The following is a 17,500-nucleotide window of genomic DNA, read 5'->3' on the forward strand; positions in this document are numbered from 1 at the left end:
CATTTTAGTATCTTCTCAATGACATTACTATAGAAATGAAACTTGGATATATTTTTAGAGTAGTCAATATGCAGTATAGAGTTACTGTCCTCTGAAAATAACTCAACATCCAGCCATTATTGTCAAAATAGCTTGCAATAAAAGTAAATAGACCCTCAGTGATAACGGCTGTACGTTGTGTAACCGTGCAAAGACACATGTCCTATCTTGTATTAGAGCAGTTAAAATTTGGTGCTTTGAGTAGAATTTTCACATACTGACCACTGGATGTTCAACATGGTAACACCCTGAAACTGAGTTACAGTACAGTGGTCAGGGTCATACAGAGGTTTTCCAAGCCGGGTTTCATTTGGAACAGACCTCACAAAGGTCTATCTAAGAAGTTGAGTCCTCGTGCTGTGCGGCAGGTTAACTTGTTTGGCTCAGATGGTCTCCAGCATGTGTGGTGACGCCCTGGTGAGGAGAACCAAGAAAATTCTGTCTACAGTCAAGCATGGTGGTGGTAAGAACATAGTCTGGGGCTGCATGAGTGCTCCTGGTACTGGGGAGCTTTGGTTCGTTGCGGGAAACATGGATTTCAGCATGTACTGTGACATCTAAAGCAGAACATGTTGCCCTCCCTTCAGAACCTCGGCCGAACGGCAGTTTACCAACATAATAACGACCCCAAACACACCACCAAGATGACAACTGCCTTTCTGAGGATGCTGAGGGTGAAAGTGATTAAGTAGTATTTCTCCAGACCTGAACCCTATTGAGCACCTGTGGGGCATCATCAAGCGGAAGGTGGAGAAGTGCCATATGTCTAACATCCAGCAGCTCCGTGATGTCATTATGGAGGAGTGGAAGAGGATCCCAGCAACAACCTGTGCAGCTCTTATGAATTCCATGTTCAGGATGATTAAGCCAGCTCTAGATAACAAAATAACACTTTGGACACAGTATTGACATGTTCACTTAGGGTGTACTCACTTTTGTTGCCAGTTATTTAGCCAATAATTGCTGTATAGTGCATCCAGAAATTTTTCACAGCACCTCACTTTTTCCACATTTTGCTACTTGACAGCCTTATTCCAAAATGGATTAAATTAATTATTTTCCTCAAAATTCTACAAACAATGTCCCATAATGACAATGTGAAAGAAGTTTGTTTGAAAACTTTGCACATTTATAAAAAAAAAAAAAGAAAAAAAAGTCACATGTACATAAGTATTGACATTCTTTGTCTAATACTTTGTTGAAGCGCTTTTGGCACTAATTACACCCTCAAGTCTTTTTAAGTATGATGCTACAAGCTCTGCACACCAATTTTTAGGCAGTTTCTCTCATTCTTCTTTGCACAACCTCTTAAGCTCCATCAGGTTAAATGTGGAGCTTCAGTGCACAGACATTTTCAGATGTCTCCAGAGATGTTTAATCGGGTTCAAGTCTGGGCTCTGGCTGGGCCGCTCAAGGACATTGAGTCGTCCCGTAGCCACTCCTGTGTTATCTTGGTTGTGTGCTTAGGGTCTTTGTCATCTTGGAAGATGAACCGTCGCCCGAGTCTGAGGTCCAGAGCTTTCTGGAGCAGGTTTTTGTCAATGAGGTGTCTGTACACTGCTGCATTCATCTTTTCCTCAGCCTCCCAGTCTCCCAGTTCTTGTCGCTGAAAAACAACCCCACAGCATGGTGCCACCACCATGCTTCACTGTAGGGTTGGTACTGGCCAGGTGATAAGCGGTGCCTGGTTTCCTCCAGACATGGCGCTTAGCATTCAGGCAAAATAGTTCAATCTTTGTTTCAACAGACTAGAGAATTTTTTCCCCATTGTAAAAGAGTTAGAATCCTTCAGGTGCCTTTTTGGCAAACTCCAGGCAGGCTGTCATGTACTTTTACTTAGGAATGGCTTCTGTCTGGCCACTTTACCATAAAGGCCTGATTAGTGGAGTGCTGCAGAGATGGTTGTTCTTCTGGAAGGTTCTTCTCTCCACAGAGAAATGCTGGCGCCCCATCTGGATCACCTCCCTCACTAAGGCCCTTCTCCCCTGATTGCCCAATTTGGCCGGTTGGCTCGCTCTACAAAAAGTCCTGGTGGTTTCATACTTCCACCATTTATGGATGATGGAGGCCACTGTTTTCCATTTTTTTGTACCCTTCCCCAGATCTGTGCCTCCAGAGACTCCTGTCTCGGAGGTCTCCAGACAATTCCTTGTACCTCATGGCTTGGTTTGTGCTCCGACATGCACTGTTTACTGTGAGAGCTCACATAGACAAATGTGTGCCTTTCCAAATCATATCCAAGCAACTAAGTTTACCTCAGGTAGACTCACACACGTACATACATTCATATATTTGAAATATTAGCCAAATCTATAACACAATCTGTATAGATAATGAGGGATATAAACTAATATTCAATATGTACATTGTATGTACAAATGTTATATACAGTGTTCTTACAGTGTAGTGCAGTGTAGAGTGCAGTACATCACACAATAAAGCTCACCCTGTATCTGTATTCCAGTATAAAATTCTGAAAATCAAACACTGATTGATATAGAATAAAATTATATATAAACCTTTTTAACTACCTAAATAAGGTATAATAATAATAAGTATTGTAGTTGAGTAAAATGTAATTTATATTGTATATTTAACTTTGAAATGTAATGAAATTAAAGTAAAAGTCTCCCCAAATGGAAATACTTCAGTAAAGTACAGATATGCAATAAAGTTACTTAAGTACAGCAACGGATTACATTTACTTCGTTACTGTCCACCACTGGGGCAAGCAATGTTTGTATGGTTGGAACAGTTCAGTTTGCTGTCACAAAGAGACATTCAAATGTGTTATTGTGGTTCTTTTTTTTTTTACTTAGCCTCTGATTGTTTACCTATAAGTTGCCCTTAAAGGCCAAAGGGTATGTGTTCAGAGCTTACCTTTCCTGTCAAGTAAGTAAAGAAAAGAAGATTACCTTACCAATGCCCAGCAACCACACGGCAGTGACATTACTTACTTATGTAACTATGTAACTAAGGGTCCTTTGATCCCTTGGCAACCCCCAAGAGCAGTGAGAATCAACTCTTTACAATTGATTTACAAAATATGAGTAATATGACCTTGGCCACACCCTCCAGGTTTGACCACAAACAGTGCATGCAAAGCAGCATTTTAAAGCAGAACATTCTTCATTACTAACATTACTGAAGTGATCTCTAACAAAAGGGCCACACATCTCAGTCCAACATGCTGCATAGGTTTTTAAAGTTGCAGTCATGCAAAAGGTGGAAGTCCCAGGCTGGGGCCCTACACTTCTTTCAGAATGATTTGTTATTTATGAGCGCCTGAATGACGCCATCACTGCTGCTGCATGGTCTGCACATACTGTAGAGTTGCTGCTAGCTAGCAGTCTCTGAGGAAACCTTAGTCATTAATGAACCAGTGAGTGCATTAGATTCTCAGACACAAGCCAAAGCTATTTTGTTGATTTGGGATCGTTTATCTGCCCCAAGGAGAAAACCGCCAGTGTGTCCCCCATAAGGAAAGCTAGTAGGGGTGCAAAGGTACACCAAATTCATGGTTCTCTTCCTCATGGTGCGGTTCGGTCATGGGGAAGAAATGCAAAACATAAAATTGCTTGCAGTTTATTATTATTAGCATTTGTGATCAACATTTGAACAGTTTTATTTTTAAAACAATTTTAAATAAAATGCCTGCTTGGTTAAATAATATATTTATAATATTTTATAAAAATAAAATAGAATCAATTAAATGAACATAATACATTTTTTTATTATATTAAGTGAATTGACACAAATTAAATTGATTAAACAAAATTGAATAAATGGAAAATTGTAATTAAATAGTTAACATTTGTTGGACAACAGGTAGGTAATACAGATGTGTGTTTGTGTGTGTTTAATATTTAATTTTCTAAAGATATGTTCTCCTTATTTCAGCATACTTCAACAAATATCTTTATTACTTCCATCCTTCATTCATTCACTCTTTCAATATGCAAAATTGCCAGGATTTTCTCCAAATTCTTGAAGCTGAAGATAAAACGCTAAAGAATCCATAGTGTTAGCCAATAGCCACTTCCTGGCTAACAGCTAACGTTAGCGCTATGGATTCTTTAGCGTTTTCATGCATGCGCAAAACAAACCTTATTTACGGTACAGAGTAAGTAGCCACAGCGACACTGCCCCTGGCATTGTTGTGTATGTATTCAAGTTTAATAATATTAATAAAAAAATGTGCTCAAAGTGAGTGGTGTAGATGAAACAAACTTGGGGTTCGCCACTTAATATTTTCCTGAGAGAACTCAGACTTTAACTATGTTCCGCACGTAAAAAGGATTGCATTTTGTACACGTGTACCGAATCGGAATTTTTTTTTTCTGATATGAATACGTGTACCGGTTCATCCCCAGAAGCTATTCATTTTTTAAAGCCACAAGCAAGGCTCAGTGACTTGCGAGTTGTTAAATTGTGTGTAGTGTTCTGTAGACGGTGGGGCCAGTTCAGGGCTGTGCATAGTAATGTGGGTGAGAAGGATGGAAGTGTCTGCCAATTTACCGATCCCTCTAGTGATCAGAGGCGTATCGGGTTGCCTGCATATATCTTGAAAATCTCTCATGACATTAGAGGGAATCTAGAGCTTAGAGCATAAGCTTGGAGTGGCCGTCCTTTTAATGCAACTCTGAAAAAAGCACTGGTGTTCAGTGGCCAGTGGGAACATGAAAATAGGTTTTGTGTGGATCCGTAGACTTAAGTTAGATTTGTGGTTTCATTATAGAATGCTTGAAAGACCAAATGTTTTCTTTTTTCTTTTCTTGTGATCTCAAGATAACTAAAGTTTGACTGCTGATTTTTCTATTAATTTTTTGTTGAAATTTGTTACTATCCGTACATTCTAGAGGTCGTCCGATAGTGGATTTGACCTTTACCAATAGCTAGGTTGGATCATACTTTCCAATAACCGATTAATCAGCATTATATATATATATATATATATATATATATATATATATATATATATATATATATATATATATATATATATATATATATATAATTTTTTTTTTTTATCCAGTATCTATTTTAAAAACTAACACTCAATGTAAAATAGTACTGTAAAATAGAACTTGATTACAAAACTTGAAAATAAATTAATAAATGTAATTTTAACGCTCTGTTCTGTGAAGACATTTAACGATGGCCGTTTTTAAGCACGACTGTTTGGATTTATGTGAAATAGTATCACTTTCAGGGAAATTTTAATTTTATCTGTTAATGCACTATGAACTCACATGATTGATGTACAGCACGCAGTCTCACGTGTGAAAACAAACAGTACGTGACATCAGTGATTTACCTCCAAAGGCCGATCTTGAACTGTGTAATGAAAGCAGAACTTCTCAGCTACTCAAGCACAAACGCAACCCGGAAAAACTATCTGTGTGGATCATTGCCCATAGGTCCAGCAATTAACTATCGGTGCCAATTAATCGGCTAAACCTATGAATCGGTCGAACTTTGATACATGCTACACATTAGTCAGCACCTTAACTGACAGCACATGGTACAAGGCAAAAAGGATAGACTATTTGTCTATCCATCCATCTATCAATTTCAGTAAATACATAGATAGGCAGTCAGTCAAACCAACAGAGGTCCCAATCCCTCAAAATAACCACTCGTATTCCTCCCTCATATCCAGTGTTCACAGGAGAGAATTTGAGTTCACCATTTGACCATCATACCTTTCACTATCACTTTCACTTTTAACCATCATACCATTGTCCCCCCTTATTTAATGAATTTATATACATTACAATAATTTTTTTTTTAACTGTGCTGGCAAATGTTTATTTTATATTGCAGTGTGTATAGTTATGGGATGTAAAAAAATTACTATTGTGTAAATGTCTGTAAGCTTTGTAGTAATATTTGTGTGATTTTAATTTTCTTCCTGCAGTCCGGCAGCCCGATCCTTCTTTACCACATCCAGAAGGAGTAGAATCGAAAATATGCCAAGGGGAGGAACTGGGAAGACTGAAGAATTGCCCTGCCTCTCTAGAGGCAGCCTTACAGCGCTGGGGTGCCATTGCACCCAAAGCACCATGTTTGACCATCACACATGCTGGTGCCAAACAGCCTTACACACTCACATATGGTACGCACATAAAACACTCGCCCACAAAGACCTGTTTAAACATTCTCATATGCCACTTAATACAGTACATGAAGAATTTATGAAGAATTTAGTGTTGGTCTGCATCTTGTGCTTTTGTTTGTTCGTTCTCTCATAAAGACTATAAAATACATATTTTTACATTGTACACACTTATAAACACATTCAGTGTGGTTATTTTGCTCACGCATTCAAGTTTCTACCTTTTTAGTTTATATATTTTTAAAACTCCCACAGTGTTTTGGTTCGGGGGGGTTTTAATGCACGTATACAATAATGTGCATATTTCTGTAGTCTAATAGTTATTATTCTTATTAATGCATTATTCATGACATTTAACTATTAAATGCCAGCGATCACATCCTATTTTTTTTACTTTTGGTTACTGACACATTTTCTTTGAGCTCTGATAGCTTTGTGTCACTTGATATGGCTCTCAAGGAATGAAAATCATTTGTGGGGGAACTTTGTGTAGCATTTATTGTATTATTTATTTAGACATACATTGTATAGACAAAAATTTGTGGACACTTGAGTATAAGATTTGTATGTACATTTTGAACATCCCACATTATAACCTCAGTTTTCTGGGAAGATGCTCAAGTGAATTGAAGATTTAATGCTACTGCATTTAAAGACAATCCATTACGAGTGTGTGTCTTGTGTGTGGTAACAGTTTGGGGAGGAAACACATATGGCTGGTGGCAGGTGTCCCAAAACTTTTGTCCATAAAGTGTAACATCATGACCTTAGTCAGTCCACACACACGGCGAGTCTCGGCTACATTTTCGTTTAATAAAAAAAAAGTTTATGATGTAAAAAAGTGAGATTGTAAACTCTACGCTTTTATGCATAAAGAACATATTGCTCATGTCTGTCCTGAAGGTAGTAGTATTAAAGTATCGCTCAGCAAGATCTCCAAATTAGATTAAGATATTAAATTTTAAAATCGTATTATGAAATAATGTCCACTGAGCAAACTCATTGTAATATATTAAAGAATCCATCATGTTTCCAGTCGCTGTTTAACATTACCAGATTTATTTATTTATTATTTTTTTACTTCTTATTACAGTTCTATACAAACATGAGGCACAAAAAGTAGCCCCTCACTGCACACAGTTCAGTAACTGCTGCATGTGAGCTGCTATTCGTTCCGAATATTTTTTTCTCGCTGTATGAATTTTACGTGTATAATGTTGCATAAATTCACCATACTGACTGTTTGTGTGTAGGTAAGCTGTGGTCCAGGAGTATGAAGGTGGCCTATTACATTCTTCACAAACTCGGAACCAAGCAGGAACCCATCGTTCGGCCGGGAGACAGAGTAAATCACTTCCTGTCATTTAGATACAGAATAATGAGCTTACTAAGCAAGACAACTAATTATTATGATTTTTTTGTTGTTTTTTGTTTTGTTTTATCGCTCATTTTCTTTTGATTTTGTGTGTTTGTATGTTAGGTGGCGTTAGTGTACCCCAATAATGATCCTGTGGCATTTTTGGTGGCGTTTTATGGCTGTATGTTGGCTGAAGTCGTCCCGGTACCCATTGAAGTACCGCTTAGCAAAAAGGTAACACCCCTTTTTGTATGTCTCAAAAAATAAAAATACTTAATACGTTTGTTAAGGTGATTCAATTGAGAAATGCAAATGATTCGCCTCCATCGAATTTCCTGGTTCATGCATATAAATATGTGTTCAATGTATTTCCTTGCCACTTTTTCTCGAAAGGATGCTGGGAGTCAGCAGATCGGTTTCCTGCTGGGCAGCTGCGGCGTTGCTGTGGCACTGACCAGTGATGCGTGCCACAAAGGTCTTCCCAAGAGCCTCAGTGGTGACATTGTGCAATTCAAAGGTTGGAGACTCCAAACTGTCTTTATTCATGGAAAGAGCAGTTTTTCCATTTCCTGTAAGCAATCTGGTTTTCATTGGGTTGGTCTTTACTTGTTTTCCCCCCTCCCCCCTCCCCCTTTATGTTATCAGGCTGGCCAAAGCTGTTGTGGGTCGTGACTGAGTCAAAGCATTTATCGAAACCCCCCAGAGAGTGGTACCCTCTAATTAAAGATGCTAACAACGACACGGCGTATATCGAGGTTTGAATGATTTTCTTTCTGTATTTTTACTTTTGCAACTCTATATTTTGTTAATATCAACATGTAAATATGGACATTTCTAATATATTGATCTTACTGTCAGTATAAGACTTGCAAAGATGGAAGTGTCCTTGGAGTGACCGTGACGAGAATGGCCATGCTGACACACTGCCAAACACTCACACACGCTTGTGGATACAGCGAAGGTAAGATGTGTTAATGCACTCGCACGCAGCCTCTCAAACGCAGCTGTATACATTAACAGCAATGCACCATTTAAATGTGCACTTTATAGACAAAAGTAGGTGGACACCTGATTTCTTTTTTCTGCCATACGTGGCTCTTCTGAAAAAACTGTTCCCACAAAGTTCCCTTCACTTGAACTAGGAGACCTGACAATACCCCTGTCCACAAAGAAAACTCCATGAAGAAATGGTTTACATGTGTTGGAGTGGAAGATCTTGAGTGGTCTGCTATAGAGCTCTGACCTCAACTTTACTGAACATTTGAGATGAACTGGACCACTGATTGCACCCCAGACCTCCTTACTTCACCCACATAAACACTCTGATGGCTGCACAAATCTCCACACGTACACTCCGAAATTTAGTGGAACACCTTCCCAGAAGAGTGAAGCTTATTATAACAGCAAATGAAGACTAAATGTGGGATGAGATATTCAAAAAGCACATGCTAATCTTATGGCCAGGTGTCCACACACTTTTGTTCATATAGTGTATGTAGGAAAACATTTATATGAATTGAAATATATATTAAAAAAAACATCTATGGTGTGTGTCTGTGCGTGTTACAGCCGAGACTCTTGTGAATGTGTTGGATTTTAAGAAGGACGTAGGACTGTGGCACGGCGTTCTAACGGTGATTATTTTACTCATATTCTAGGTCATCTTTTTCTTTTTTTCATTTATTTTTTGGGTTTTTTTTGACAATCTAACTTGTTTCTGTTCTAGAGTGTTCTCAACATGCTCCACACTGTGAGTGTTCCATATGCTCTCATGAAGGTGAATCCATTATCATGGGTCCAGAAGGTCTGTCAGTACAAAGGTACAAAAACCACACTTTTCTTTCTTTCTATTTTTTTTTTTCTATTATATTATATTAATTCTCTCTCAGCACATTAACATTTAATGTCCAGGCTCTTTTCAGAATTCAGCACTTTTTTGGAATTCCAGTCCTGACCATAAAATACATTTGCTTTCTCTTTTTATCTGTATGTAGCTAAAGTGGTGTGTGTGAAGAGTAGGGATCTTCACTGGGCTCTGATAGCACACAGAGATCAGAGTGACATCAACCTGAGCTCTCTCCGTATGCTGCTAGTTGCTGATGGAGCAAATCCCTGTAAGTGTGTGTGTGTGTTCAGAAATATGTATATGTACATATATACATCCTCCGCAAAAAAATTTTTCCCTTTTTTACTCTCCCTCTCTTTTTTCCTTCGTCTCAGGGTCGATCTCGTCATGCGACGCATTCCTGAACGTCTTTCAAAGTTTGGGGTTGAAGTCGGAGGTCATCTGTCCATGTGCGAGCTCACCAGAGGCTCTTACCGTCGCTGTAAGGAGGTAAACCCGGCTTTCTTCTACATTTTCCGAGAGTTATTATGAGAAGTCATCTGTGCTGCGTTTACACTGGAGACTGTGGGGGAAACGGCTCATCGGTTGTGATACGCGGTACGTGTTGTGCGTTTGACCTGCAGGCCGAGTGACGGCAGCTCAAAGCCTGTAGGCCGAGGCGTTCTCAGTATGATGGGACTGAGTCACGGCGTCATCCGGGTGGACACAGGAGAGAAGCTGTCTGTCCTCACACTGCAGGATGTTGGCAGTCCCATGCCAGGAGGTAGGCAGTGTGGATATAAAATCAGTGAGATTACGGTGGATGGAACCAAATTAGAAACCATGACGACGGCTTTAAACCCCAAATGCCAAGTCTTCTTCATCAGTGAACTTCAGACTTCATGTTAGAAAAATGAATCTCCTGGTTATCCAACTGTTATTCATACTCATTCTGTGACTGCTCTGTTTCCTCCCAGGGTTTCTTCCTCATATAATTTTAAGTAGTTTCCTCTGCTTATCACATTTGATTTGCTCATTATGCATATATTTTCAAATGTATGTCCTGAGATAGTTTATATTTGTGAAGCTGCTTTGTAAAAAAATTGTCCACTGAAAAAATACTGCACAAAGCAAATATAACTGACAATCACACAATTAAAGCGAATGAGCGGTTTGGGGAAAATCTGAATAAGGGATTTTTGTGTGCAAAATTCCCCTGTTTTTCCGACTTACGTTTGTTATTTCAGTGTAAACAATTCCTCTTTCTTTCTCTCTCTCTCTCTCTCTCTCTCTCTCTCTCTCTCTCTCTCTCTCTCTCTCTCTCTCTCTCTCTCTCAGGCCTGATGTGTGTGGTGAAGCTGGAAGGTATCCCCCAGTTGTGTAAAACAGATGAGGTCGGAGAGATCTGTGTGTCATCCATTGCCACAGGAACGTCCTATTATGGTCTTACAGGAATGAGCAAAAACACATTCGAGGTGTGAATTTTTTTTAGCCTCTCTTTTACTGATACACACAGATGCTTTTACTGAAATGCTTTCCAGTGTGTTCGTTTAATGTCGCAGGTTTAAATTTTAAGTTTTTTCACAATTTGGCGTCCATTGTGTAACAAGAGCACCTTCTTTTCATTACTTTCTGTTATTAACATTTTACAAAAAGGTTCCCTGGTGGTCTAGTGGTTAGGATGCGGCGCTCTCACCGCTGCGGCCCGTGTTCGATCCCCGGTCAGGGAACCAACCCCAGCCATTAGGGTTGCACAAGCCTTAGTGAGGGTCCCAAGCCCGGCTAAATGGGGAGGGTTGCGTTAGGAAGGGCATCCGGCGTAAAAACATGCCAAATCAAAAAAAAAAACTGTTTGCCTCCCTCTCTGTTGTAGGTGTCCCCAGTGTGGAGCAGCGGCGTGTTAGCGAGCGAGTGTGTATTTGTACGATCAGGGCTGTTGGGATTTGTCGGCCCAGGTGGAGCCATCTTTGTCACTGGAAAGATGGACGGATTGATGCAAGTCGGGGGCCGAAGACATAACAGTGATGACATTGTGGCTACTGCACTTGCTGTTGAACCCATGAAGTTTGTGTATAGAGGAAGGTGTGTGTGTTTGTGTGCATACACACAATATAAATGAGTTGGTTCTGTAATTCTGTTCTGGTTTGTGGTTACACAATAGTTATATTATTTTGTAGATTTTTTTTATTTCAAGAAGCTCTCATCACGAAAGCCATATTCTCCAAAATTTTGCAATAATCACCCCAGTGTAACATCTAGAAACATACTGTAATGTGTGTTTGTGTGGATCTTCAGGATAGCTGTGTTCTCTATTACTGTGCTTCATGATGAGAGGATCGTAGTAGTGGCGGAGCAGCGACCAGATTCTACCGAAGAGGAGAGCTTCCAGTGGATGAGCAGAGTACTGCAGGTAATACAGAGGCGTTCTGTAATAACATATACACTTATATGTGCTTTTCAATCCTAATATCTTAATCCAGGCTCATATTGTGTTAAATCAACACAAGCTTTGTCTTCTACTTTGTTTAAAACATTGTTCATGTATTACAATTAATATAACGTCTTAATATAATTTGTGTGTGCTCGTCTAGGCTATAGATAGTATCCATCAGGTCGGTGTGTATTGCTTGGCGCTGGTTCCGTCTAATACCCTGCCCAAAACTCCACTTGGAGGAATCCACCTCTCTGAGACAAAGCAGCTTTTCCAGGACGGAGCGCTGCACCCCTGCAATGTTCTCATGTGCCCTCATTCCTGCGTCACAAATCTGCCCAAACCCCGACAGAAACAACCCGGTAAACGTGTGTGTGTGTGTGTGTGTGTGTGTGTGTGTGTGTGTGTGTGTGTGTGTGTGTGTGTGTGTGTGTGTGTGTGTGTGTGTGTGTGTGTGTGTGTGAGATTTTTGTTTTCGAATGTGAGTCAATTGTGGAGCTTCTCAGTCATGTGAAGTTCTGCACATTTTAGGCTAAAATATTTATTTCTTAACCTTGGAGGCAACACTTTACTGTGGAAATTGGTATTATTTTCTCAAGATTAAAAAAAAAAAAGAACACAAACAAATGATGCTTAAACCACGTGGTAGGTTAATAACAAGCACTGAACCTTTAAACCAGTGGTCTCAAACAAAGGACTATTTAACGACCATTACAACCAAATGGAATCTGTTTTTAATGCTGAAACTTTGCTGTATTTTCGACACACAAATAACTACATAAAGTGGTGTCCCCGACTCGGATTTACATAGTCAAATCAGAATTGTCAAATCTCGCCTATAGTCAACTGAATCATGCGTGGTTGTGTGGGGGAGACGACACCTGGTAGTCCAGTGGGAAAGACCACTTTTATTTTCTTTCACACACAGAATCAACTCTCTAATAAAGCGACCACATCTTCCTGTCAAGTGAAAGATAAAACTGACAATGCCTTTTTAACGTTTTAAAGTAGAATGAGAATTTTTTATTTTTTTTTAATAGCTGCGACTTAAAGAACATCAAACAAAAATATAGAAGAAAATACTTAAACATTTTGAATAAGTGAAACTAAAAAATAGCAAATAGCTGCCACGCTTTAGACACTTTATGTGGGAAAACTGTAATGCGCCAAAAAACAATCAAAAAGGAATTTGATAAGAACAGAATATACCCTTACAGATGAAATCCTGCCCACCGAGACGCTCCTGTGTTGGTCACGGATCATGGAAAGTAAAACTTAAATCTGTCACGCTCGTTAAGCTTCTTTCTTTTCACATTTTTTTACAGCATTATCATAATGGGCTGTATATTAACTTATTTAGGGAAAACCGGTAGTTGTATGTATAATCAGACATTGAGCACCCCCATATAACCATAATGGCATGATCCTAGTTTCATAGCACCTCTGCAAATATTCGACTGCGAAGATCTTGGGCTATTCGTGGTCACCCCTGAATTACACAGCTATAAACTCTAATATGTTCAGTGACATCTTGTGCATAATTGTTGCTATAAAAAAAGTATATATATATTTAATATATAATAAAATTCCCACATCTAGTTTTCTTCCAATTCGATTTTCCATCAGCGTTGAAACAATATTAAAACACCAATGTTGGCAACAGGAAGTGTAGAATTAAGGGTGCATTATGTGAATTATGTGTCTCTGTGAATGCAGAGGTTGGTCCCGCCTCGGTCATGGTGGGGAATCTGGTGGCGGGAAAGCGGATGGCGCAGGCCAGCGGACGAGACCTCAGTCAGGAAGACAATGATCAGGTTTGTATGCATGTGCATGCCTGTGTCTTTTGGGTGAATCCCAAATGCTAATCTTTGTGAGAAGTGTTGTTAATGGATTTCAGACAGATTATAGAGTGAAAATACCTTGTGTGTGACTGTATTAACAACCCAAGTACATCTTGTTAAAACAGGAATTATAATGAAATAAATGTGAAATTTAAGTATCGATGTCATAAACGCAGCCACTGTATTGGGAATATTTGTACACCTGCGCACACATGCGATGTGTAACACTAAATGACAGCAGTGCACCTTCAGTTGATGTTTATATAAAACATCATGATCATTTAGCATTTTTTATTTTTAGGTCTTTTATGTTTTGGAATTTTTTTTGTATTTTGGATTGCTTGGGATTTTCATACATGTTGTGTTTCCTGTTTTCTGTGATCCAGTTCCTGTTTTTGCCTGAGGTGTTGCAGTGGAGAGCTCAAACTACACCTGACCACATACTTTACACACTCATTAACTCAAGGGTAATACACACACACAGACGCAAACACACTCGCAAACATATCATCTCATGTTGTAAACACTGTTAATTTCTTTTGGTGACACTCAGTAGAGCAAAAAAACATTTACAAAATACACTCCAAGTGTAGTTTAGTCATTTCACTTTCCACTTTGCTTGGTGTGTGTGTGTGTGTGTGTGTGTGTGTGTGTGTGTGTGTGTGTGTGTGTGTGTGTTATAGGGGACTGTGGGGAGTTCTCTAACATGTGTGCAGCTCCATAAAAGAGCAGAGAAGATTGCTGCGCTGCTGTTCGAACGTGGACAACTGCGAGAGGGAGATCATGTAGCATTAGTGTACCCACCAGGTAACTTCCCATGATCAAATCAAATTAAAATTTATTTGTCACATACACATACATACAGGGTACGACATGCAGTGAAATGCTTAAATGCAAATGTTCTTTATTCATTTGTTTCATTGACTATTTTACACACGTAAAAAGACATCAATAAATCGTGAGCATCAAAGGGACAGTAAAATAAGGGCAACCATATATATATATATATATAAGTCTATTGCTATAATCCACATTCAGACATGGTTGCCCTTATTTTACTATTTTACTTATTTTATTTGACACATCAGCATTTTTATCAGATTTCTAAGTGGGCTATTGACACACAATTTCCACCAGATGTAGCCATCAAGCCAAATATTGAATTCATACAAAGAAATCAGAACATTTAAGTATACAAGTTGAGTCATAATAAATAAAGTGAGATGACACAGGGAATAAGTATTGAACACATGAAGATAACAAGGTGCAAAATGGCATAGAAAGCCAGGAGATCACCTGAAATCTGTCAGTATTGAGAGAGAAACCCTGCCCCCTATCAGTACTAATTGATATCAGCTGCTTTAGTCCTAATTGATGGCCTATAAAGGCTTCTCATTACCCAGGAGGCACACAGGAAAGACTTCATGATGGGTAAAAGCAAAGAACTCTCTCAAGCTCTTCGTAATCTTATCGTTGAAAAGCATTTTGATGGGAATGGTTATAGGCGCATTTCCAGAATGCTGAATGTTCCTGTGAGCACTGTGGGGGCCATTATCCAGAAATGAAAAGAGCATCAGTTCACCATAAACCGGCCACGATCAGGTGCTCCATGTAAGATCCCTGTCCGAGGTCAAAGAATAATCAGGAGAGTTCACCAAGAGCCAAGAACCACTGGCAGAACTTAGGAAGACCTTGCATCAGCAGGTACTGTTGTTTCAAAGAAAACTATAAGCAATGCACTGAACCGCCATGGCATCCATGCACGCTCACCATGCAAGACTCCATTGCTGAACAAAAAGCTCGGTTAAAGTTTGTGAAAGAGCATTTGGAGAAGCCTGTGGATTATTGGGAGACTATAGTATGGTCAGATGAAAGCAAAATTGAACTTTTTGGCAGTCATATGTAAATGTTCTGATTTCTTTGTATGAATTCAATATTTGGCTTGATGGCTACATCTGGTGGAAATTTTGTGTCAATAGCCCACTTAGAAATCCCCTTACTGATAAAAATGCTGATGTGTCGAATACTTATTTTCCCCGCTGTATAAACATATATATAAATATAAAAAAAACACTTCATATATAACTAAATATAGAAAGTGGACTCTTACAGTTTGAGAGCTTTAGTGAAACTGCTTCTGATTTGGTTTTTTTGTTTTTTTCTAATGATAATGTTAATAATAATATAATTATTAATAATAATAATTTATAATACAATACAAGTATATAGTATATAATAAATATAGGGAACAACATGGACATACCAGACATTAGGAATTTCATGTGAATATATTTTAATGACAGCTTGCATTCGAGCTGGCATCGACTGCAGAAGTGCAAAACCCTTATGATCCATTTAAGATCACATCCATTGGAGTGTCCCCTCGAAGTAAAAGATTAGGCCTTAGGAAAGAAAAGGTGAAAAAAATTACAAAGCATTTAACATTAATATCAAGCATTTGCTGACATTTAAACACAGACCTTGAAATGGAGCAGAATCCCGAGCAGGACATTTTTGAAAATACTGAACATTTTAATTGTTTTAAATATAAATGACTAATACCTTTTGTTTTATTTGAAAGATTCCAGATTTTCAATGTGGTCTCAGACTTGGACCCCATTGTAACTATCTGCATTGATGCCTTGTGTCACAGGTTTAGATCTGATTGCCGCTTTCTACGGTTGTTTGTATGCTGGCTGTATCCCGATCACAGTCAGGCCTCCTCATCCCCAAAACATCGCTACTACACTGCCAACTGTCAAAATGATTGTAGAGGTAAATATATTTGTCAACATCAATGAGCAAGTAACATATAGTTACAGAATTATAAGTATAGTATAAGTATAAGTATACAGTGAGGATGAGCTCACTGCACAACCAGAGCAGCTCCTGTAGCAGATCTGTTATTGTGCCAATCACAAGCATTTATGTAAATCTTTTAACTGACAGAAGCTCATGTGATCAGAAACAGCTATAAGGCTAAGGTTATGTTTTCTCAGACTACTATAAAGTTCTCAGGACATAACTTGAAGTTTACATTTATAGCATTTGGCAGATGCCCCCTCATCTGAAGTCTCCATGTAATGCTGATTCATTAGGACACAGACAAAGAAAAACCATCAGTCTAAAACCTTACAGGATGAGAATAGTTAATCTAAAAAGCTTTCAAAGAGGTTAATAACTCAACTATTCAGACCTCTAGTGGGAGTTTATTCTACCACCAAGGTGCCAGAACAGAGACAAGTTTTGAAAGCATGTCTTCTTTGTAGACATTGTAGGACCACTCGAGCAGTAGGTGAGGATTGGAGGGAGCATGTTGCAGTGTGGGGTAAGATAAAGTGCTATGAGGTGAAGGGTCGCTGGTCTGATTTTGGCTGTGTAGGCAAATATCGGTGTGTTCAATCGATTGATGGTGGGCAGCTACAGGAACCCAGTAGGACACAGCAGTGGGGTGGAGCTGGAGAATCTGGGAAGGTGGCAAACAAGTTGTGTGGCTGCAATCAGAATGCAGACCCTGTGTTGTTAAAAACTAAAATACAACCACTTGAAACTCTTAATTTTTTAGTCATAATTGTAATTATTAAGGATTAAAGATTGTATGGTAACTTTCACTGATTTTAGTTCAGTCAGTGTTTGAGTGGTCAAATGTTGCTTTTGAAAAATGTTTTAAAGTTTAGATCATTATAGCGATGAGTCCAATTGTCTATAAGGGTCAAATGGCATGAAAGTCAACATCACACTCTGGCTACACACAGCTTTATGGGGCAGCAAAGCCACATGCCAGTCAAAGTTTCCAGGCTGACCTCTGTCTGCATCTAAAATCACCTACATGGGTCCTATGAGCATCAGAACTGGATCATGGAGAAGAAGAAGGTGGATTGGTCTAATG

At 38.9% G+C, this 17,500-nt stretch overlaps 1 protein-coding gene across 2 annotated transcripts in view; it reads left to right on the forward strand.

Annotated features, from left to right (window-relative positions):
- The window catches only part of dip2cb (disco-interacting protein 2 homolog Cb), a 56,949-nt gene that overhangs the window by 28,194 nt on the left and 11,255 nt on the right, over positions 1 to 17,500 (forward strand). For both annotated transcript variants that reach the window (XM_046876596.1, XM_046876595.1), the window contains 19 exons: positions 5,960 to 6,157; positions 7,411 to 7,502; positions 7,638 to 7,748; positions 7,908 to 8,031; positions 8,160 to 8,269; positions 8,373 to 8,475; positions 9,084 to 9,148; positions 9,241 to 9,334; positions 9,509 to 9,628; positions 9,735 to 9,849; positions 9,984 to 10,123; positions 10,678 to 10,814; positions 11,213 to 11,421; positions 11,635 to 11,749; positions 11,931 to 12,132; positions 13,487 to 13,584; positions 13,998 to 14,078; positions 14,295 to 14,418; positions 16,265 to 16,386. In XM_046876596.1, the coding sequence (XP_046732552.1) occupies positions 5,960 to 6,157; positions 7,411 to 7,502; positions 7,638 to 7,748; positions 7,908 to 8,031; positions 8,160 to 8,269; positions 8,373 to 8,475; positions 9,084 to 9,148; positions 9,241 to 9,334; positions 9,509 to 9,628; positions 9,735 to 9,849; positions 9,984 to 10,123; positions 10,678 to 10,814; positions 11,213 to 11,421; positions 11,635 to 11,749; positions 11,931 to 12,132; positions 13,487 to 13,584; positions 13,998 to 14,078; positions 14,295 to 14,418; positions 16,265 to 16,386 (2,360 nt within the window). The remainder of the gene's footprint in view (positions 1 to 5,959; positions 6,158 to 7,410; positions 7,503 to 7,637; positions 7,749 to 7,907; positions 8,032 to 8,159; positions 8,270 to 8,372; positions 8,476 to 9,083; positions 9,149 to 9,240; positions 9,335 to 9,508; positions 9,629 to 9,734; positions 9,850 to 9,983; positions 10,124 to 10,677; positions 10,815 to 11,212; positions 11,422 to 11,634; positions 11,750 to 11,930; positions 12,133 to 13,486; positions 13,585 to 13,997; positions 14,079 to 14,294; positions 14,419 to 16,264; positions 16,387 to 17,500) is intronic.

The sequence above is a fragment of the Silurus meridionalis genome, chromosome 20 (assembly GCF_014805685.1).
Source record: "Silurus meridionalis isolate SWU-2019-XX chromosome 20, ASM1480568v1, whole genome shotgun sequence".
Classification (NCBI taxonomy): domain Eukaryota; kingdom Metazoa; phylum Chordata; class Actinopteri; order Siluriformes; family Siluridae; genus Silurus; species Silurus meridionalis.